Source organism: Leptosomus discolor, chromosome 2 (genome assembly GCF_034619465.1).
Source record: "Leptosomus discolor isolate bLepDis1 chromosome 2, bLepDis1.hap2, whole genome shotgun sequence".
Classification (NCBI taxonomy): Eukaryota; Metazoa; Chordata; class Aves; order Leptosomiformes; family Leptosomidae; genus Leptosomus; species Leptosomus discolor.
Genome location: NC_141392.1, coordinates 15,053,186 through 15,075,242, shown reverse-complemented (window position 1 = coordinate 15,075,242; position 22,057 = coordinate 15,053,186). Strand labels below are relative to the sequence as shown.

The following is a 22,057-nucleotide window of genomic DNA, read 5'->3' as shown; positions in this document are numbered from 1 at the left end:
TAGTCAGGTCAAGACACTAGTCTTCATGCCTTCCACATTACTTCAAGTTGCAAAGGATGAATTTGGAGCAAGGCACAGCCAGAACTGTGTTAAGCCTTACAGGCTGTTATAGATAAATTTCAGCTGGAGCTACCTGCAGTGGCCCACCTAACTATGCAGAAAGGAAAAAAGGTTGCTTAAATCCAGACTTTACCCAACTCAGAATGATCAGAAGAGATGTACTGTCTGGGCCACCCTGTCTTCACTCCTATCTTGCATTTGCTGTGAGTCAGAACAGTGGGACAGAGGGACAAAATGGAAGGAATTTGTTCAGTGTGCTGTTTTCCCTCCACGTGCTCAGGTTTAGAATATCTTTTTCTATATGCAAGAAATGTAATATATGGGAAAAGAGAAATATCAAGTGCATCTTTCCATCTTCTGTTCTTCTTTACCAAATTTCATAACCTGTAACAGCAGTAACGAATCTTCATGCTTCAGCCCTGCCCCAGTTCAGCCACGTGCCCATGTGGGAGCTCAGAACGAAGAGTTCAACGCCTTGTCCACTGCATAGACAGAAAAGTCTGTTATAAATATCCCAAGAGAGATAGTTTTGTGACATACAGCTCTTTTTACATCTTTATATATATATTTAATATAGTCACACAAATCTGAGTTTAGAAATTCATATAAAGATATAAATATAAATATATAAATCAACGTTCAGTGATGACAAACCACCAGAATTTCTAACGGAGCTTTGGGAATCGTGGGTATTTGGCGTATGTGAGGCAGACATCACTTACTCAGGCATCTAAGGATACAGTTCTACGCTTAGCTGTGATTAGACAGCAGGGCGAGGCTTGGTACAAGCATGAATGTTTGACTGAGACCCTCTGCATTCTCTCTGTTCTCTGCCTTTTATTGAATGCTCATTAATTCTCGCTCCCTTCCCGTGCGTGCTAACTGCATTACTTGGAAGCCACTTATGCATGTATTTGATAAGGTGATCATTAGTATCAAGCTGACATTATGGTACGGATGTGTCTGCTATAACTGTTACTAAATCGCTGGTTTCATTTTCACTTATTATCAAAGACCAAATGCAGGACTCTCCATACAAGAGTATAATTGTGTTTATTTACGCTAACTAGCTCAAATGAGCAATAGGTGGAGATCATCACTGGCGATGAAGAGAGCAGAGTTCTACTGGCAGCACTCCACAGATGTGGACTGACCGAGAGCAAATCACTTACCTTTTTCATTACCTTCGCTTCCCCAAGTGAAAATCCCTAACATCCATAATTATGCATTTTTGTAAACAGCATGAAGGTCTCCAAATGACAGGACCTAAGCACATGAAAAGTATTGTTGTTTCTGTAAATGTATTGCTAATTGTGGATATTGAGCATTTATCTGAATGGCTTCAAGAATTTTGCTTAATATTTGTGACAGTTTTTTCAAAGTGTGTTTTTTTTAATAGCCTCCCATATAATTTCAAAATTAGTAACTATTGAAGAAGCTGTAACAAACACACAAAAGGTAATTCAGTAGCCAAAGTGATAATGTGACTTTATCAGGGCTCAACCCTGTCTTGAAATATTAACTCGTTTGCTGAATTATTCATTGACTTATTTTATGCATTAATTGGTACCTTGGCAGTTTTGTGACTTGACATCTTTGCGTACAGCAAACCAGGCAGGGATATGACAGTGCCTTTCACTAGCATCGCTAAAGAATGACAAGCCAGGTTGTTAAATTTCTTGCATACCCTGACATTACTAGTGACTGTGAATGTTACATATCTAAAATGTCATTAAACATTTTTTCCCCCACAGGTTTACACGTTTAATTACAGAATCTTCAAAGTCATCAGCCATTCTTCCATACCAGTTGCTCTCAACTTTTCCCACACTGTGACCTTATTTTTGAATAACCTCTTTCCCACTGGCACACAGCATGTAGTTTTATGCCTGTCCAGAAAACCAGGATTCAACAACTCTGTATCAAATAGGCACGGGATTATTCACCTGCTTAAATTCAAGTCTAACCTGTGTATTGCCTGAGGAGTCACAAATTTTAAATGTAAAAACAAAATCTCCCTGTTGTTGCTAAGGGCAAAAACACTACTGAGTCCCAATTACTGCAACAAAATAGAACAGCTGAACAATAAATAGTTGTCAGGGTAAGTTAAAGCCAGTTTCTCTGAAAATCTTGACAGGTTTTCTAGAGTTTATAGCCTGTTACAACCTCTGCCTTCAGGAATGGATTCCAGTTTGGAATGCAACTTCTCTTAGTAAAAATGAGTTCAGTCTTAGAATATGTTTAAAGATCACCTGAAAAAAACGAGACCACAAACCAAACTTTCAGAATGACGTGGACTGCTTGCTTAATCATTTCTGCTTTTATGATGAAGACACACCCACATTATTATCGGCATGTGTGATAAAAGACACGTGTGAAAACAAACAACAGGATTTTATATTTTAAAAAAAAATGCTTGGTAAAGTAGTATCCATTAAAAAAAAATTGTAAAGGCCTGTGGACAGGGCAATTTCTATTTCTTTGAGGCCTAGAAAACATCCCCTGGTGATCTTCTCACACGTGTTTTTTTTCTCCTTGCCCTAGGGAGAGACTTGAGGCTGTAGATCAGCTGTCAACACCATACTGATGTTACTGCACAGCAAATCTCACTTGTCATCATCAGTGCTGCCACCAAAACGCCTCAGTGTCTACAGAAGGAATAGAATTTGGTTCACATTAAACTCAACTAAAAGGTCCCTATTTGCAAGAGCATTTAAGATTGAAAGAAACCCTCTCCTCGCTACTTGTTGGTGTTCCCTACGCCTCAAAGTAATATAGGCGTATAGAGCCGTGTTGGTCCATCACTAGGCCTGGATAATGAAACTGTTTCAGAACCTCAGAGCATCTTCCTTCAGACCCAGGCTGGCTGGGAAGCTGTCTTGTCTTCCCCGCCCTCATTGTCATCAACGTAACTCTCGCACTGCAATTACTGCCACTGAGTGTGTAAGCTGGCCCTGAAAATACAACACGGGGCATGGCGGCTGCTCTTCCTCCCGGGTTGGGCCAAGGCCGGGTGCTCGCTGCCGCTCCACGGTGCTGGCGCCGACCTGCCCCCCGGCCACGCTGCTCTGGGACAAGGTCCCCCCCACCCCCAGCGGCCCCATCCCGCTCCAGGCTCAAGGGCCAGGGAAAAAACGGGACACGTAGGCCGCCATTCCCCTCAGAAAGCGCGGCGGGGAAGCAGCGCCCGCCAGCGCCGATTCCGCCGCCCTTCCGCTGGGCCATTGTTTTTTGTGACGGCGGGCAGCCACTAGGCAGCCAGGAAGAGGAGGAAGAGAAGAGGAGGAAGAGGAGGAAGAGCTCAGCCCCGTCGCCGCCGCGGGCAGCCAGAGTCACGTGACAGCTCCCTCGGCAGGCGGAAGAGCGGAGCGCCTCTGCGCGCCGCGCATGCGCCCTGCGCAGGGACGCGCGGCACCGGGCGTGAGGGAAGTCTGCGATCGTTTCCGGGTTGGGCGGTGGCGGCGGCGGCACCGGCAGCGGCACCATGTCGTGCGCCCTGGTTCCCTTCGGCCACTTCCAGGATCTGGAGGCGGCTCGTGACTTCCTGTGCCCCCACCGTCGCCAGGGCAGCGCCGCGGCCGGCAAGGAGAGCGGTGAGTCCGCCCCGCGGTGCGGGGGAACTGGCCGCCCGACCCGGCCCGGCCCGGCCCGGCCCGTGTGGGGGCGGCGGGGGCGAGGCTGTTCCCCGCGGTCCCCTCGGGGCTACGTGCGGCGGGAGTCTCGGCCCTCCCGCGAAGAGCTGCCCGGCGACTGGGGCCTGTCCTGGCGCGGCCGTGCGTCCTGCCCGCAGCTGGGGGTGCCTGGCAGCGAGGCCGGGGTGCCGGCGGGGCTCTGGGCTCGCTCGTCCCCGCTGCCGTGACCGGCCTCAGGGGGCGTGTAGGGGATAGCCGCGGATCGTGCTTGGCATCGTTGCTGGGATAGAGGGCTGTAGAGGGTGGGTGTCCTGCGTCAGGTGCCGCATCTCACCTACAAGTTCAGATTTTTCGGGTGTCTGGAAGGCCCGGGTGTCGAGCAGTTCGCAGATGTCAGTTCTTACCCTGTGGCGTGCAGGTGAAGCTCTTTTGCCACAGACCCCGTGTGTCCCAAACTTCGAGATGAAAGTTTGTCCTGCTCTTGCTAAGAGAATTCAGCTGTCTGAAGCTGCTGTAGTAAAGTTAACAAACGTGCATGCAGCATTGAATAATAATGACGAACACACTTAAAGAATGCTGAAAATTTAGTTTAGCAACTTAAATTAAAAGACAGTCTTACAGCAACTGTGGTCTGAACTTATGGATCAGATTTCTGTTGTGTGAGGCAATGCACAGTGAAAGCTGAGCTGTCTGGCACAGAAGCTGTTTTCTCGACAGGGAAGAAGGACCGTGCCCAGGATAGACAGGGCAGGGAAATGCGTGTTGTTTGCACGCTACTGTGTAAGCTGTATTTGGCTGATGTTTTGGATTTCTGGCAACAGCATGGAAGAGGTTAATGAGGATGCTTGTGAAGTTCTCTGAGCTGAGAACAGAGCTATTGAGAGAGATCAGCAAGGTGTTTATTTGAAAAGTCTGTAGGGGAGTTAAAAGAGGGGGAGATCAGAGGATGGTTTGTGTTGCAAGGGACCTTTAGAGGCCATCTAGTCCAACCCCCCTGCCATGGGCAGGGATATCTTTCACTACATCAGGTTGTTCAAAGCCGTGTCCAACCTGGTCTTGAACACTTCCAAGGAGGGGGCATCCATAACATCTCTAAGAAACTTTTTCCAGTGTCTCATGACCTTCATTGTAAAAAAATTTCTTCCTTATATCCCATCTAAATCCTCTTTCAGTTTAAAACTGTTGTTCCTTGTCTTGTCGCTGCAGGTCCTGGTAAAAAGATAACGCAACAATTGTGAAAAAGTTTTAAAAGTACACTGACTGTTCGGCTAGTTAACTTTAACACTTAAACTTCTGTATGTTGTTATATTTTATTACTGCTTTCTTTTTGTGTTCAAGATTTAATTTACTGTATTGTGGAAATGCACTTGGAAGAAAGTAATTCAGGGAAGAATTTTATGCAGCCAGTCCAAAACTTTTGGTAGGAAACAGTTATGTGCTGCTACTAGTGCTTGTTGTTTGACGATAATAATGCTTTCAAAGATACGTACAAATTCCATATGGCTTTTCTTTTGGTATCACTTGTATGTGAAGGAGAGATTCTGGAACCAGTATTGTCCTGCTATTGCCTCTTGAATACTGAAGGTAAAAGCAAAAGATTGTAATGTGTTTTGTGTTTCTAAAAATATTTGCTGAAAGAAATTAAAATATTTCTCTCATATTTGGTGGTACATGTGAGAGAAGTTTGTGTAAAATAACTTTTGGATACTTGTGTCTGAGTGGATTTATCAAATGGCAGCAGTAAAGAAAGAATACGTTTAGTATGTTGTAAAATTCAAAAATGATAGAAGCAAAGAAGACAAATGTTCTGAAATGTGCTGTTCTTCCATTTTAGTGAGTTGGCTGTATTCTGGGCTGTTTTTGTATTTGCTCATTCACTCATTGAGGCAGAGTGTCAGAATAGAGTATTTTTCAAAATATTGTTCGTTTAGATTCTTTGAAATCTTTTGGATTTGTGCCTGTAACTTTTTGGTACCACAGCTGTTTCATGGTTTGGGATAAATGAGCATAAATGTAAGCAAGTGAGAGTTCCCAAAGTGACTTCCATAAGATTATAAATTAATCATTTTGAAGCAGAAATCCTTAGTGCATTCACCTTTGTCAGGGAGAAACACTGTTACAACTTGCAGGGTATCTTAAGTTAGAAATAAGTAAATTGGGGAGGTGTCCCAAGTTAGAAAAAACTGAGTCCAGCTGCGTGGAACAGGAGATACTTTTCTCCTTAGGCTTTTTCCTCCAAGTCTGCTTTGCTGCTGCTTTGTGGCCTAACTGACCGCACAGCCAAGCTGCAGGGTGGTTTGGAAACTGAGGCTGAGATGAGATGGTAGAGACCCCCGGTAACTGCTCGTCTCTCAGGCTTGCACCCGCAGGTATTGCTCTGGTTGGAAAAACTTAATTCAGCTTTTCATTCTCTTTTCCTTTGTATTTCCCCCCCCCACTACACTATTTCATTCATTTTTCTTAGTAAGCAGCTGACTTGATGGCCATCCAAAATGACTCCCTTTTCTCTTGGGTGATTGTTGTGTGCCTTGACTTTTACGTTGTTCACATGGAAGAACTCTTTGCTGTAAATAAAGTATAGGTGAGACAGTGTGAGAATCTAAACCAGATCTCTGCTTCTAATATTGTGCCCCAGGAAAAGAAAATAAATTTGGTCCAAGCAAGTTTTTGTTGTTTGGTTGTTTTTTTTTTTTTTAAAGTATACTTTTTTTTAGAGTGTACTTTTATGGCATAAAGAGCCAAGGCAAATATTTTTAACTACGCAAGATATAAAGAATTTTTTTTTTTTGTCAGGGAATGCTTTAGTAAAAATTTCCATTGGCAGAATGGACTGTTTTAAAACAGTAGTTTAATGAAGTTGTACATTTAAAAATTTGGATTTTAATCTGCTTTTATATTTTTACTCTTTGGGGAAAAAAGCTAAAGAGTAGTTTGGTTTTACTGATAAGTTCAACAAAGAAAATATGTTAATTTGCTATCGAATACAGCTTTTGTACTAAAGCTATGTTTATTCACATATAAGCGATTACATAAATATTAATAAACACATGTCACAGTTATGAGAGTTTTTTTATTTTAAACTGGAGAACCAGCACCTTTTAGTTACTGGGTTTTTTCCTGTGTGTGTGTGTTTTTTTTGAAGTTATGCTGTACTTGTATGGAAACTCTTTCTCTAGTATTTAAACTTTATAGTTAAATGGAAAATGCAGTTTACCTTAGGAAAATAAGTGTTTGCTAAATATTTTTGTTTAACAAAGAGTATTTCAATTAACAAATAGATTACTTTTTTTTTGAGCCATAACATAATGTTTTAGGTGCTTAGTGGAATTTTCAAAAGCTTCTGTCAGACTTTGGATATGAAATGTTTTTGAAAAGATGCCTCCAGGATTTTCAATGTGTGGGGTTTAGGGTTTTTGCTAGAAGCTTTAGGTCTTCCCTTTTTTTGGTTTCTTAGTTGTAGATCGAAGAAATTTTTTCTGCTGTTTTAGCTTTGTCCGTTTTCTCATTCTAACCAAACTAACTAAAATATTTTCTCTGAGTGTATTTGCTACACTGAAATCTAGGTGGTTAATGTAAAAGCATTTTTGTAGACACATTTTAAATGAAAAGAATTTGCTTGCTTCTGAAAATGCAAGCAGTATACATTTCTAAATCACTATGTGGTACTGTGACTTTAATAAAAGTTTGAAGTTAGGTGTCTTTAGTATGAATAAAAATGATGTACCTTCTCACCTATTTGTATTTGACACAGCATGTTTCATTTATTTATAAGAAGTTAATCTAGGTTGTCTGTTTTGAATTTAATTTGAAAAGGTTTATAAGTGTTACACATACTAAAAATACAGATGCAGGTAACAGACAAAAAGAATCTGTGTTTTTATTCTAAAAGAACTTGACTTTTTTTTTTTGTTCCCTTCCTTTGTATAGATAAGCATTTAAACACGTTCAACAGTAGAAGAAGATGATGGAAAGGATCCTGTCAGCTACAACTTCACTTAAATCCTTTTCTGTAGCCCAACAGTGTGTCGAGTTTGTGCAAAGGATATACTTGTCTGGTAAACTGGGGAGGAAAAGAAAAGGTGTCCTCTTCCTTTGAACCTTCTGTATAGGCAGTTCTGCAGGTGCCTGTTTGCTGCCAGGGCATGAAACACTGGAAGGAAGGGGTCATGCTGTTCTCGCTTGCATTGTGCAATCATATATTAAGATTGCTAATAATACAAGGCTGAATAACTGAAGAAATGTTTGAGGTGATCTGCCTTGAAGGAAAATATAGCTACTTTTTTGTTGTACGTATTGGAATAAAAGGTGTTGGGGTGGCTCTTGCCTCACGTGGCTTGAATAAATAAAAATGGTATTATGGAGTAAGCTGGTTAAAGATGCTTCATATGGAGTTCCCAGACCTTTATTCTCTAGAAAAAAAAGGTTTTGGCTGCTTTTTCGTAGTTTAATGAACGGGACTAATAAAGCATGAGCATTTAAGATTCTTGGGAAAAGTTAATGCTAATAATGAGACACAAATCCTCTGTGGAGCCAGAGCCCAGTGGTGTGTCTAAGTGGCTTTGAAAACTGTTGTTTCAAATTTGCAAATACTGGGAGTAGAAAGTATTTGCCTTACACTTTATTTGACAGCTTGCTGCATTGAAGGTATTTTGGGATGTGTGGTGGCTAGATCAGAAAACAGCTGTAACGGTTAACTCCATTACACAACTATCTATGGTAAGGTGTACACATGAACAAAAAAATCCATCTTATTTGCAAAATGTGGTAAAGCTTCACAGGCATAACAATTTTAGCATTAATAAATTAACAGATACCTACCTGAAAAGAGCAGAAAATTGAGCAGTAAAGACACATAACATTTTCTATAATCTTTAAAATTTGAGGGATTTAACTACAATTTGTTTAAAGTGATGTGTCTCTTCTTCCAGTAGACTCTGAGCTTGAACTGTGCGTTTTCAAACATTGGGTAGGCTTGATGACAGCAATTCAGTGACATAGCCAGGTGGGGCTACTGCTAGCTAAACTCTGGGGGTGTTAAGATGAAATAAAAAACCCAGTACTTTCCTGGTGTGCAGATATGTTTAGTTCCTGAGTGTATTTGTGTCCCATTACCTAAATGAAATTAATAAGAAGAAAACCCAAACCCAAACTTGCCTTTGGGAGTTCCCAAGCAATGATACCTGCATCTGTGATAGTGAGCCAGTCATTTCAGAGTGGGATGTGGCACAGCACGCAGCTTTCAGATGCTGCTGCTTGTTCAGGGGGAAGAAAAAAATTAGCCTGATTTGGAGGGTTGCTCAAAGCTATGAGGTATCACTTCACTGCTTCTTTTTCCGGTAGGAATGATGGCTTAAGCCTGCAGAGAAACTCTTCTTCAAAATCCAGCCCTGCTACACTGACAACATCCTGAAAAGTGCTCTTCAGTCCAGTTCCTCTAAACATCTTTGGAATTGTGCTTGCACACTTGGCTTTATCTGGATCAACTAATTGAATTCAGAAATACAGAAGGCCAGGCTTTTTATTTCAGAGTTGCAAACAAGGTTACAAAGAAAAAAAATACATTACAAAATCAAATTCTAGATTGCATTCAGCAGTAGGATTGTTCTTAACTGTTTCTTTATCCCACTTATTGAATTTGGTGTATTCCTATTGAAGATTCTTCTGACAAGCTCTTTTGTATTGCCTCTTTAATCAGATCCTCCCTCTCCCAGATTGCATTATATACATTCAACGTTCCTTTCTTTCAGTTTTCACATAAAATACACAAATACGCACTCTACTGGAATTGTGTTACATCTGTAATTGTTAATACGTTCTAGAGATACGGGCAGGACTAAGCGACATGCTCGCAACAGACGTGACCTAGTGGTATCAGAGTACTTTGTCCAAATTATCTTTACACCTGAGGTTTTTTGCTGCTTTAGCACCTCCTTTATGAGCTGAAGTTTTATGTTGGATGTTCAGTCTTGGAATTGAAGTGGCTGAGGGTTCTTGTAAAGATTGGTCTGCTCTGTGCTGTAGGGAAGGTGTTGGCCCGACTGTGTTTCTTGGATATGGTTATATTTCTGTGTGGACTGTGGCACGCTGACAGATTTCTTTCATCCATTAATTTTATAGGAAGGAGGCTTGCCTTTTGAGATAATAAAATGCAAACAGAATGTAAATGTAACAGAAGTAGCTACCTTAAACTAAACATTGAAGTTACTTACTGTTTTCTTCTTGTGGTTTATTGTAGTTTATATTCAGCGGTATTTGCCATTAATCTCATATATATATATATATATATATTTGTACACTGGAAAACTCTCAACCTCAAATACAAGATGAGACTGTGACCCTTGGAAGCTTGTTGCTGATATAGTTATGCCTGAAATAACTTTGCAGTCAGATCTGCAGTGATGATGAGGCAGTAAATCTGGCTGACTTGCTTATTTTGTAGATGGTACAGACATTTCCATTTTAATGAAAGTTATTCATGGATTGGGCATTTTGTTTTCTACAGTCTTATGAAATACCTTCTCAACAGCATTGGTGGAAAGTTTCTTTCTTAAGCTAAAATTTTTTTTTAAAAGATTTTTGTCTTCACTAGCCATACGAAAATTCAAAAATTTGCCTAAACAGACAGAATACAGATTTCTGACAATTCTGTCAGTTCCAGTTGTAGTGGATTCTGCCTGCCTTTGGTGGTAGAGTCGCACAGACCAAATAAAACTGGAGTGTTCTTGATGCAAACCTTCTTGTCCGTACTGCTTGAGCATCCAAAATGGCAAAATCTTCCTTGCTTAGAACTAAATTTAAACTAATTTGATATGTGACATTTAAACTTCTCCTTAAGGTCAAAGTAGCCATGACATCAGTTAATGAAAAACTTGAAATAAATCCTTGGAGAAGTTTTGTTGATGTTAATGCTTCAGATGTCATGCTAGTGCTTCTAGATGGAAGTCAGTGCTTGGCTTTTCTACCGAACTACAGGGATGCCTGTTGACTTATTGAGGGTCCTAGTGATGATGGTGTTTGAGAATTGTACCTCTTCTACTGCTAAATGCCTGTGCATAATTACCCTTTGCACAGGCTTTTAAATTCACATCAAATTCTGTATTTTTAGATGAAAGAATTTCAGATGTTTTTTATTTAAGATTAATACATTCGCTCTTATAAGACATCTGAGAAGTAGGCCTGTCTCTATGAGTCTCTGTTTTCTCAGGTGTTTGAGGTATTTTTTAAGCTTGTGGTTTCTCTGACGTTTCTGAATGACACAATTGAAACTGCTCAGCGTCTCGTTAATTTTCCTTTGTGTTGTCTTGCAAAGACATGAATAGCCAAGGTCCTTGTGCTCATTTTCTCCTCAGAGGCCACAGCTTCAGCTTTTGCTTTGGCTGCTTTGAGAGTGGTGGTGGGATCTGCGTTATCCTGGGCTCAGATGTTTCGTTGCCACAGAAGAATTTCCATGTACTCTCATTCCCTGTTAAAATGAACTTACGTTGCTATTGGCTGATCCTGCAATTAAGTTAAAACCAAAATCCACCATTATGGAAAGGAAGATATTTTACTCATGTATAGAAATACTGTTTCTCATAAAATTGTACATACGTGGTTCTTACGGTGTGTTATAGGTCTTCTTATTCCAGTTAGTAAAACATCGATATACGTAGTCCTGAAGGGTTGGAGAGAGCCTGCTGTCTCCTTACTTTCCCTCTTGTAGCTGCTTAGTATGTTTGAGATGAGGCTTTTGTTGCCTTTGGAGTAGTAATAAATAGATAAATCCAGCTAAAGCTTAAATTTTGCAGTGAGGTCTCGGGTCTCTGTACACACTGGAGAAAGTTTTTGTCGAGTGGATGCATAGGGTTTCTCCTGTTATGCCCTTACTCTTTGCTTCAGCTTGCTGTATAAATCTAGAAATATGTCTTAGCTCTCTTGAAATGTCTGTGAGCAACTGAAAAAAGACAAATTTGACTGAATAATTTGCTCTATTAAAGTGTGGAGAGGCCCTGTGGAAGGATCAGTGATGTGTTGTACCAGGCACTGTAAGATGTTACCCAGAGTTCTAGGTGCAGTCTGTCAGAATTAATTTGACACAGGTATCCTTGTACCTGTTTCCAGTTTGGACTTAGGTTACATCTTTTGTTACTACTTCTCCATAGTGGCAAAAATGGAAGTAAATAGAGAGAAATAAGACAGCCATTTCTACTACTTTATGGTTCTTTCTGTAGAGCTTGTTTAGTATCTGCCATAAACAAAGTTATAATGCATTGGTAGGGGAACGAAAACAACCACCAGCCATCCTTTTTGTTGTGTTTTTCATTGCCTGTGCTGTACTCATGTGAAATTTTTTTTTTTTCGCTTAAAGCAGGCAAATCAACAAGCTGGGAAGATGGTGGCTGGGGAGCCTGGGATGAAGGAGAATTACAAGAACCTGTAAGTTCATATGTAGAGTTTTCATTGCTAACTTGCTTATTCTAAAAGACTTTTCCACTTGCTTGTGTGTGGTGGTGGTTTTTGTTTCCTCCTATATGGTTACCCCTGGGTCAGAATGATCTTGACCAGTGTTTTAAATGTGACTGCTTATTTGTCCTAGCTCCTGTCGTTGTTTCTAAATATAGCTTGGGTGTTACCTATGGTGATAATTACTCATATTCTTGTATTCTGTAGGGTTTTTTCCACTAGAGTATACACACATCTTTCTGTCCTTCTGCAGCTGCGGGCATATTTTTTGTCCTCTAGCTAGCCAGAGACAGTAGGGCATGGCAAGGGAGTTATAGTAATCTACCATGAATTAATATAAATAAAAACCTCCTAAATCATGAACAACTGACACAACCATCTTTCTAATGATTACGTACTACTCCTTTCATGTTGTGATGTGCAGATGGAATTACAGGAGGGATCAAGTCAAATATGTAGGATGGGGCAGCACAGTTGCTCTTTAAAGGGGGTAAAATATCCCTCTACCCAACTAGTTCAACTAAGAATAATGTGACTAGTCTATTAGTTGTTGGAAAGGTTGAGAATTATAGCTACCAGCTGACTTGCATAAGGTGTTAGGGAAGGTGTCTGTGTAGAAATCCTTTGCACCTGAATGAATTATTTGAACAGAATTGCTTACTTGATTAATTCCTGAGATTAATTGGAGAGAGCTAATGGGGTAGACTGAGGAATCCAGACCTCACCTTGCTAACAACACCCTCTTACCTGCTGTCTTTATCAGTATGTGGGAGGTATGACCAAGGAGTTGGGCAATATCCTTGTAGCTGCTTACTTCAGCAGGGAAACAGATTTTTCAGCTAAAGCGACAAACAAGCTGAAATGAGCGTGGTGTCTCCCAGGGATGAATCACTGATACTGATGTCAGGGAATGACAAGAGTATTAAAACTTTTAAATAGGATGAGTATTCAGCTCCACTATAATTGCCATGAAATGAGTGTGTTTCTCAGGCCACATCTGTAATGTTTATAGCTTCCTTAATGAGGAGAACAAATGCTTTGTTTTCTGCTCATGTTGTAATATGATAGAACAAACAGGTGTTGCTAAATTGAAATTGTCTTATTTTTCACTCTTTTCTTTAAAATGGCAAACTCTTCCAGGTAGTTCACACCTTTCTTGCGAAAGACCGCCTTCTCCTCTGCTTATGTGTTTTCCTCCAAAGTTGCTAGTGGTTCCAGGTCAAACCCTTCAGAAAGAAAAAGCTGTCATCCACAGCAAACAGGTTGTTCTGTGCGGGAGCATATAAATATGTGAGTCTGTATGTCTGAACACACACCAAAATGATTGTATCAGTCTAGCACAGGGTTGAGAATTATTAGTATAATATAGCCATGAATTCCCGTGTTAAAACTTTTAACTGTTGGTTGGTTTGCATTATAGTTGGTGTAAAATGCATCTTTTCTTGGAATTACTCAAGTCACCTGGGCACGTACCTATTTCATGGAACACAGCAACTTTTGAGAAGACATTGAAAATGAAAAAAATAATTAAAAAATTTATAAAAGTTTTGTTCTCTTCCGTAAGGTGCCTTTTTATGGAACTTATCAGCTGTTTTGTAGGGATGATGATGTTGAAATCTTTTCTTAAACGCTGATTTTACTCATTCTGTCTTTCACCCTTTTAAAGTAGTTTCCTTTGACAAGTTCAGTGCTTTTCCTGTTTTATATTATTTATGTTTGGTGACAAAATATATTATATTAGATATGTATTTTTGTCACTAAATATATTTATATTTTTATCACTAATGTAAGATGGCCATACTTTATGTCTTTAGGTTTCCAGTTCTTTGTTTATACATAATTTTATTTAAATTCTCTGCCTGAGATACCGTTTTTAATTCCTTTTAATCTTTAAACAAGCCTTTAATTTCTGTTTCTTTTTCCTCAGTTTGCAAATCATTGCATTAAAAATTAGTACGAGACTTCTTTGGGTTTTGGTTATGTGTTTTTGCACATGGTACATTTATCTCTGTCATGAGGAGTTAAAGTTGTTATGAGTATTCCAGACAACTTCATCACCTATTTTTAAAGTCTTGAAAAACAACAGTAATTAGGGAAAAATTGTTGCTGTAGAACTTGACATCCATCAACACATAAAAATGACTTGAAAATAGGTTGTCCTCTTGCACAAATCAAGAGATAGTGTGGACAAAGGTAGTTAGCAGAACGTTTGTAGTATGCTAATGTAGATCTTATGATGGATATACAGGGTATTCTTACGTGCACAAAGTCACCATTTTTATGGTACAAACATTATGAAAGGAAGTAAATACAATGAATAGGTGATTAAGAGTATGATATGCAAATTCTTCACTTTTTTTTTCTGCTGGGAGTAAATGTGTATATTTTCAAGTAGATGCGACTTAGTTACAACAGAATAAATCGCATGGTTCAGAAGATGGTCACGCTGAAATTGTTAGGGTTTTTTAATCTGTGGATATCTGCTTTGAGATATTAGAGGATGGAGTAATATTTTGGAGAGTTAGGAGGAGATAGGATTGGATATCTGGCTATGGACATGGAGACTGAGGACAAGGGAAGGTGTTTGTATTGCTGTGGATCAGCGTAAGAGGATGGAGCTAAGAAAGCAGGAGGATCATCTTTGAGAGACCTTGTAGCAGTCCATTCAAAACCTATTACCTACTTTCTGCCTTTGAACTATGATTGGCAGGAGCTACCTTGTTTGTTCTGCAATCAAATGTTTGGCTTGTTGCTCCGAGGAAGAGAGATGCAATCTTTTTGCTTTTATAAGTGAAGATGGTATCTAAGTCTTTACTTACCCATCATTAAACCGTTAAAACTTGTTACTTCTTAGTTTGAATTTGTTTGTAAAGTTCCTTGTTGTGGAAAGGCACGTGATACCTGTTGCATGTTGCCGTGAGGCTTTAGTGTGAATGCCAGCTTAGTTCCTTTCTTCATATGTACATATATTTACTTAATGCTGCTCAGTGTATGAGCTTGGATAAATTCTTTATTTTGAGTATGGATTGTAATGGGAATAACTAAAGAGATTCTTTCCAGTCTCTAAACAATAATAATAAAAGTTTAAATCTCATTTTTCTAGAGCCTCTTTGGTGAAAGGAGAAGATTTTGAGGAGTAGAGTTAGCGATGAATACTTCTTTGTTTTCTATTTTGTAAACACACAGAATTAGTGCAAGGTTGATGCATTTCTCATGGGTTTTCATGCAAGTTGGAGCTCTAGTGACTTGACAAGTGTTAGTCCATTCAGCGCTGGTAGTGAGGGCAAGCCAAATTGTAGTCATGAATCTTGCGAGTTCCGCTATGTTTAAAATTTGTTGCATACATTGACTAAAGCGTTGCCTGTAGGAAGAAGAGGAATCTAATTCCAAGAACCAGAGAAATTACTGGCTTCAGGACTGTGTATTGTCCTTGTCACCAACAAATGACCTGATGGTAATAGCTAATGAACAGAAAGCAGTCTTCTTAGTGCGTAAGTATACATTCTACTAGGTATATATGCTAGTACACTTAATCAGGACAAGATTTGTTTCCTCCCCGCCTCCATCAGCTTACCCCCTAAGTCATACCTTCAAGAATTTTGGAGTGTTTTATAGTACACATTGTGCATTTTCTAGGTATTGCTTGGCAAGTGAGTTGTTTTGTCTTTACTTCTCAGCTATATGTTGATCTGAGAAAACTATTTTATCATGTATGATTAATATATACTATTAACTACCCAGTTGTTTGAGATGCTCAGAGATATTGACATTAATTGTGCTCAATAAGAGAAGCAAAACTTTTGTATTAATTTTAGCCATTAAGAAATACTTGACCTTATTTTTCTTTTCCCTGGAAAGATGTGAGCTAACTGAGCCTGTGTCACTTGGAGGAGGAAGTATTGAGGTGGATTGGTTTTGAGATTCCCACCTTTGAGAGAAAATTCTTCTCCATCGTGAAGGATGGGTGGCTTTATATTGTACTCTAAAGTAGGGCTCTCGAACTTGAAAAGATATCCTTGATAACATATGAACACTGATCGGCCAGCTGCTCTTTATGGATGTGCTGTTGCCTGGGGTACTGGTGCTATTAACAGCTGTAGTTGGTGGCACGTGAGATGATGAATCGAAACCTTCTGATATGGGGAGTATTATACCATTTTAAAATAAAAACAGGCTGTTGAAGCTCAGAGTTGCGTAATTAGGCAGATTGCATTGAGTCGTCATGCTGCATTTGGAAGGGAACATTTGTCGTTCCCTGCAAAGTTCCAAAACCGATGTAGATTAGTTGCTGATTTTTCACAAAAATTAAAAGATGGCAGTACTCCTCAGAAAGCCCGTACTGGATCAAGAATAAGGAAGTAATTTAGCTCACTTGCTGGAGAACTGCTTCTGCTGAACTGCACAGTGGCCAACTGTACCACACAGTGGCAGAAGTGTCTCTGTGTCTCAGATTTTAGGTGTCAGACAAATGGTGCACAACACTAACTTTTTTAGTTGTCTGTTGGCACCTGGGAGATGATTCAACAGTCAAGTATCAGCTGTAATAGCACCGTGTAAATAACAAAGTATAGTACTAGTTTTCTAACCTTGATTATGATGTGAAGATTAAAAATTGTCACATTTATTGCAGGATTCCCATGTCCTTCTAGGTGGTTAAAATTAAAATTTCCTATTTGTTTGAGCTCATCTTGAGTAATCTTCCCAAAAGAAGCTTGCCCTTGCTTAGTACTTTTCTCCTAAGGATCCCTGTTTCTTGAATTGAACCATTTAAAATTTGATGAAGTAGATAGTACTGTATAAATATTTTAAAATAAAATTAGGCATTTCATAATTTTAGTAGTGTGTTGTTCCATGTAAATTTCTAAGAAAACATGCAAGTTCTTTAGAAGAGTCATTAAAAACATTTTATTATTTTTATGGTCTTCAAGGTTGGTAATTGGTACTTAATCTAAGTGTGGCAGGATTGTACAGAAGAGAAGGATTAGGAGTAGAACTGCTTTTGTGAGATGCAGAACATTGCAGTTATAGATGGTTTCTTTATTCTTAATGGCAGCTAAATGGAAGCACAGTGACAAGGGAAAAGAGGAAATGCAGTATGCTGTTGGCTGGAGTGGCTCTCTGAATGTTGAAGAAGGGTACGTGTTGAAATGCACCTGTGATTAGAATATCATTTTCATGTTTAATAATTAGCATAAGCTTTTTACTTGTACTCTTTTTTTTGTTTGTTTCATTCGAGTGGAGTCATGGTCTTATGCATTTTCATGTTGCAAACAGAAATGGAGTAACGTGGATGATCAGAAACGTTGTCTGCAAAGGTCACTCTTCATGCATAGTGTGATATCTCAGGACAAGTTCATACAAATTAACGGAGGTACTCTCTGTGCAAACCAGTGTATCTGCATGTAATTCAGACATTTTAATAAAGAGATCTGGGTTATCATGCTTTTTATAAGTTCCTGTTCTAGAAGGGAAAAAAATAAGTACCCTTTTTGGAAAATTACTTTTGTAGTAGAGGTGAAATTTTGTTAGGGGGTGTTGCAACTGGAAATGTATGAAATTGTTTTAGAAATATATTCATTTTCAAAACCTCAAGGAAATATAAAGTCATCTCTCTGATGAAGAAATGGTTTTTGGGCTCTAAGTCAGTTAGAGACTTGGAAAATTTGCTTTGGTCATACATTTGGTATTTATACAATATTTCTGCTCGATCTGTCTTCAAATAACCAGACAGATGCTTTCTTGAGTCTCCCATATGGAAAAGGATTTTGCATTTCATTATTAAGTTTGCAGCCTTGAGTTGCTGTCTGCCTTTGAACATGCTCTCTATTGGCTTCAGCCTTCTGTTATGCTGCAGGAGGTGTTGACTTAATCAGCCTCTCTCCAATCTGTAAAAATCATAACCATTTTTTGTAAAACTGCTTCTGCCACACATTTGAACTGTTTTATGTGCATCTCCCCCCCCTCCCCCCGAAATTACCCTGTCATCTTTTATTAAAAAAAAAAAAGGAAAAGAAGTTTTGTTTGGGGGTTTTTCTTACTACTGTTACAGCCCCAAGAGGCCCTATCATACAGAACAGGTAGCTTTCTTCAGATAGGCACAACTATATTCACTATATCTTGATTTAAGATTTGCAAGTGTTTGCTGTAGGTGTGGGTTCTATTTCTGTGGAAGTGTAAATACAGAAATTACTGTCAGATTGTCAAAAGACTTGACTTTTGGGGGGTTTTGGAGTTCGGCCCCCCCCCCCCCCCCCCCCCAGTTGCCTTCAACTGAAAACATTCTGTGGTGGCTAAGCTTTGCTATTGGAAGATGAAATTTCACCGAGATATTTAACATTGCTTTGAAGTTGTAATCGAATTGCAACTCATGTCAAACTTGCGTTTGGAAACCTTTTTTCTGTAATTCATTAGCCTGATTGTTTAATCACTCCTTGGGGAGTGGAGGTGACCTGAAATGCAAATAATCATCAGTACTGTGGGCATTTATGCTTTAAGTGCTGTTTTGGATGTCATCTTGAATTTATATGCTCTTTCATAAAACCTTTGTGCTGCTTCTGTTTTCCCAGACAGTGTAAAACTTATAAAACTTTCTATCATGGTAGCGGTTAAATAACTTTTGATTTGAGATACTGAGGCCTGCTCATCTTCTTGCCTTCTGCATGCTTTGCCTGCCGTGCGTTGAGCCTGCTCAGTTGTTGCAATGTCTGGGAAGACCATATTAGCCCTTCAAATGCTCTCAAATTATAAAGCAGTGAAATGCAATGGATATAAAATCTACCTAATTGCGTAAAGTACTTCAAAAATTTATTTTGATAAGTATGGTTCAGTTGTTTTGTTGTTTGGGGTTTTTTTTAAGTGGTTGTTCTTGGCATATCATTATCGATCAGAAAAAAAATTGCTCACCTTTAGGTACCTGAAATTTAACTTGAATCTTTACTGAAGAATGCTGGCAGAACAATCAGGCTGTGAATGATGAAAGACAACATTAGCAAGGTGTAACAAGCACTCATGCAATCTATTCAGGCACTCTTGACCTTGTAATTGAAAATGTCTTTAAAATGAAAGGGTTTTTTACACTCTTTAGTGTGAATTTGATATATCGTGTGCTGCATTACTATATTCTTAAAATATTAAAAATGCTGACTTGGCAAAGTCTGTTGTGTAGAGCAAAATTTCACAACTGGAGAAAAATATACTTACTAGTTTTATCTTTCTGTTTCTAGTGAATGTGTGAGTAGTGTATTGTGTATCCCATTGGCAAGTCAGAAGAGGTAAGGATTGATATTCTTGTGCATATGCATCATCAGTCTCCTTGCATTATACTTATATATGTCTACAGCTTAGAGCAGCAGTTGTTTTTAACTTCTAGTATGTCTTTGTGAAACAGGAGTTCCACAGGCCGTCCTGACTGGACCTGCATTGTGGTTGGCTTCACCTCTGGCTATGTTCGTTTTTACACCGAGGTATGTTTCTCAGCACGGCAGGACCGCGAGCCCACTATTGTAATAGACATCTATTTCTAGAAAACTTCTGTTTCTGCAGATAGCCTTTTGCCTTCCCTGAGGAAAGGGACAGAAGTGTTCATGCTTCTTATTCTTTCTCTTCTAGAGTGGAGTACTGCTTCTTGCACAACTTTTAAATGAAGATCCTGTCCTGCAACTTAAGTGCAGAACCTACGAAATTCCCAGGCATCCTGGTGTCACAGAACAGGTTTTGTCAGATTATTTCAAAAGCGAAGTGGCAGTGTTATGGGGTATGGAAGGGAGTCTTCTCTGTGAATCCTCTGTGTCCTTTACCAGTTTTTGATGGGATGGACAGTTCCTTAGAACAAGAGGCTCTGGAATTCTTGTTCTAGAAGTATTCATGCCTGTATAGTTTGAGGATTCAGAATTTCTTTTTATTTTTTGGAGTATTTAGCTAACTGTTTAGATTTGTCAGTTTTTCTCTGTGATAACCTTGCAAAGGAAGGCTTCGTTCGTTTCCTGTTTGTTCATTTATGCACACAAAATAGGATAATGTGTTGATGAAAGGAGAAAATGCAACTTGACAGGTGCCAAGAGCTATATGTACTCATTCATAAGAACTTATCTTAATTATTTCACAGAGAAGATGGCTGAAAATTAAAACAATCTTTATAGGACATAGTGCTAGGAACTTGCATGTCACTATGAGTATTTCCTGGAGAGGAGGCTCTTGCAGAGCTGAGGCTATTTAGTAGAAAAGCCAGCTTTCTTTGCTCTTGGCTGGGTTGGCATGCTTTATGCAGAAAACTAATGAAGTTATAGCAGTTTCCAAGTTTGCTTTATACAAATGCTCATGTGATTTAGAATGACATTTTGGGATCAGTTTTGAAATACAGAAGCATTAAGGAATTTGAGTCTTGAATTTGTATCACCGAATTAGCATTTATGTGCCCAAGTGGTAATTCAGGTGCTACTCCAGTTTCAGAACTTGGCTCATAAAACCTTGATACTTGCATTCCAGATAAACCTGGTTTTCTGTGGCCTTCACAAGCTGCTGTAACTTCTGTGTTTTCTCCCTAAGCCATAAAATATATTAAGCAAACATACAAGTCATTGAAAGAAGATGAAAATAAAAATGATGTGCCTAAATAAAAAGTATATGCCTAAATGACTTATGTATCAGACTGTTTAATACTGAATTATGGTAGTTTTTCTGTAGTCTGTTGCCTGTGGCTTGTTAGATATTAACTCTCTGGATGTAATCCTTATCTTTGTGTAGTAAATACTATAAAAAGCTAGAGAAGAAGCTGTTACAACAGTAACAGTAATTTTTTTCCATTTTTTTTCTCCCTTCTCTCATTTTCTTCCACAGAATGAAGAACTAAGTATCTTGTACCCAGCAGCAATTGTGACAATTGATGGTTTCAGCCTCTTTCAGTCCCTTCGTGCATGTCGCAATCAGGTAGCCAGAGGTACGTTTAAGAGGAAATGTTTATTTCTGAGACTGTTAATAGTACTTCACATTACGTGAAATTTACTTCTGTTTGTTAAATAGCAAATCAAGGTGGAATTTGGATCTTCTTTGCTTGTCCATCAATGTATTGGCATCTGCTGCATACAAGGAAATTTCTTCCTCTACAGAAAATGTTCTTGAAGCACAAATTGTCTGAGTAGCATTGAGCGTCTTGCATGTTCTCACCATAATACTGTATGCTGGTTTTGGCTGGGATAGAGTTAATTTTCTTCATAGTAGCTGGTATGGTACTATGTTTTGGATTTGTGATGAAAACAGTGTTGATAACACTCTGAAGTTTTAGCTGTTGCTGAACAGTGCTTACACAGCATCAAGGATTTTTCTGTTTCTCACACTGCCTCACCAGCGAGCAGGCTGGGGTTTCACCAGAAACTGGGAGGGGACACAGCTTGGATAGCTGACCCCAACTGACCAAAGGGATATCCCATACCCTGTGATGTCGTGCCTGGTGATATAAGCTGGGAGGAGGAAGAGGGGAGCATTCAGTTACAGCATTTGACTTCCCAAGTAACCATTATGCATGTTAAAGCCCTGCTTTCCTGGAAACAGCTAAACACCTGCCTGCTCGTGGGAAGTAGTGAATGAGTGAAGTGTTTTGCTGTGATTGCATGCAGAGCTTTTGCTTTAACTGTTAAACTGTCTTTATCTCAACCCACAAGTTTTCTCACTTTTACTCTTCTGATTCTCTTCACCATCTCACTAGGAGGGAGTGAGCGAGCAGATATATGGTGCTCAGCTGCTCAATAGGGTTAACCCACAGCATGCTGCTAGGGTGCTTCTTAGCATGTCAGGATGCTGGTTTCACTGTCAGTGAAATGCTTTTCTTCCCAGTAAGGATTTTCTGGGAAGTGATAATGCTGTGGTGATGGTGTTGGTGATGGTCATTGCTCTTTGCGTTGTCAAAGAGCTTTTGATACCTGGTTTGA

The 22,057-nt window shown here is 39.3% G+C and overlaps 1 protein-coding gene across 2 annotated transcripts in view; it reads left to right on the top strand.

Moving 5' to 3' along the window:
• The first annotated feature begins 3,544 nt into the window (after positions 1-3,544).
• The window catches only part of RAB3GAP2 (RAB3 GTPase activating non-catalytic protein subunit 2), a 46,776-nt gene continuing 28,263 nt past the window's right edge, over positions 3,545-22,057 (top strand). Inside the window, exons 1-8 of one of the 2 annotated variants that reach the window (XM_086461889.1) lie at positions 3,545-3,653; positions 12,043-12,107; positions 15,502-15,625; positions 17,188-17,269; positions 19,358-19,405; positions 19,522-19,597; positions 19,743-19,844; positions 20,970-21,069. In XM_086461889.1, coding sequence (XP_086318015.1) covers positions 3,545-3,653; positions 12,043-12,107; positions 15,502-15,625; positions 17,188-17,269; positions 19,358-19,405; positions 19,522-19,597; positions 19,743-19,844; positions 20,970-21,069 — 706 coding nt within the window. Of the gene's footprint in view, positions 3,654-12,039; positions 12,108-15,501; positions 15,626-17,187; positions 17,270-19,357; positions 19,406-19,521; positions 19,598-19,742; positions 19,845-20,969; positions 21,070-22,057 lie in introns of both variants that reach the window. The other variant, XM_086461888.1, reaches the window with a different exon arrangement.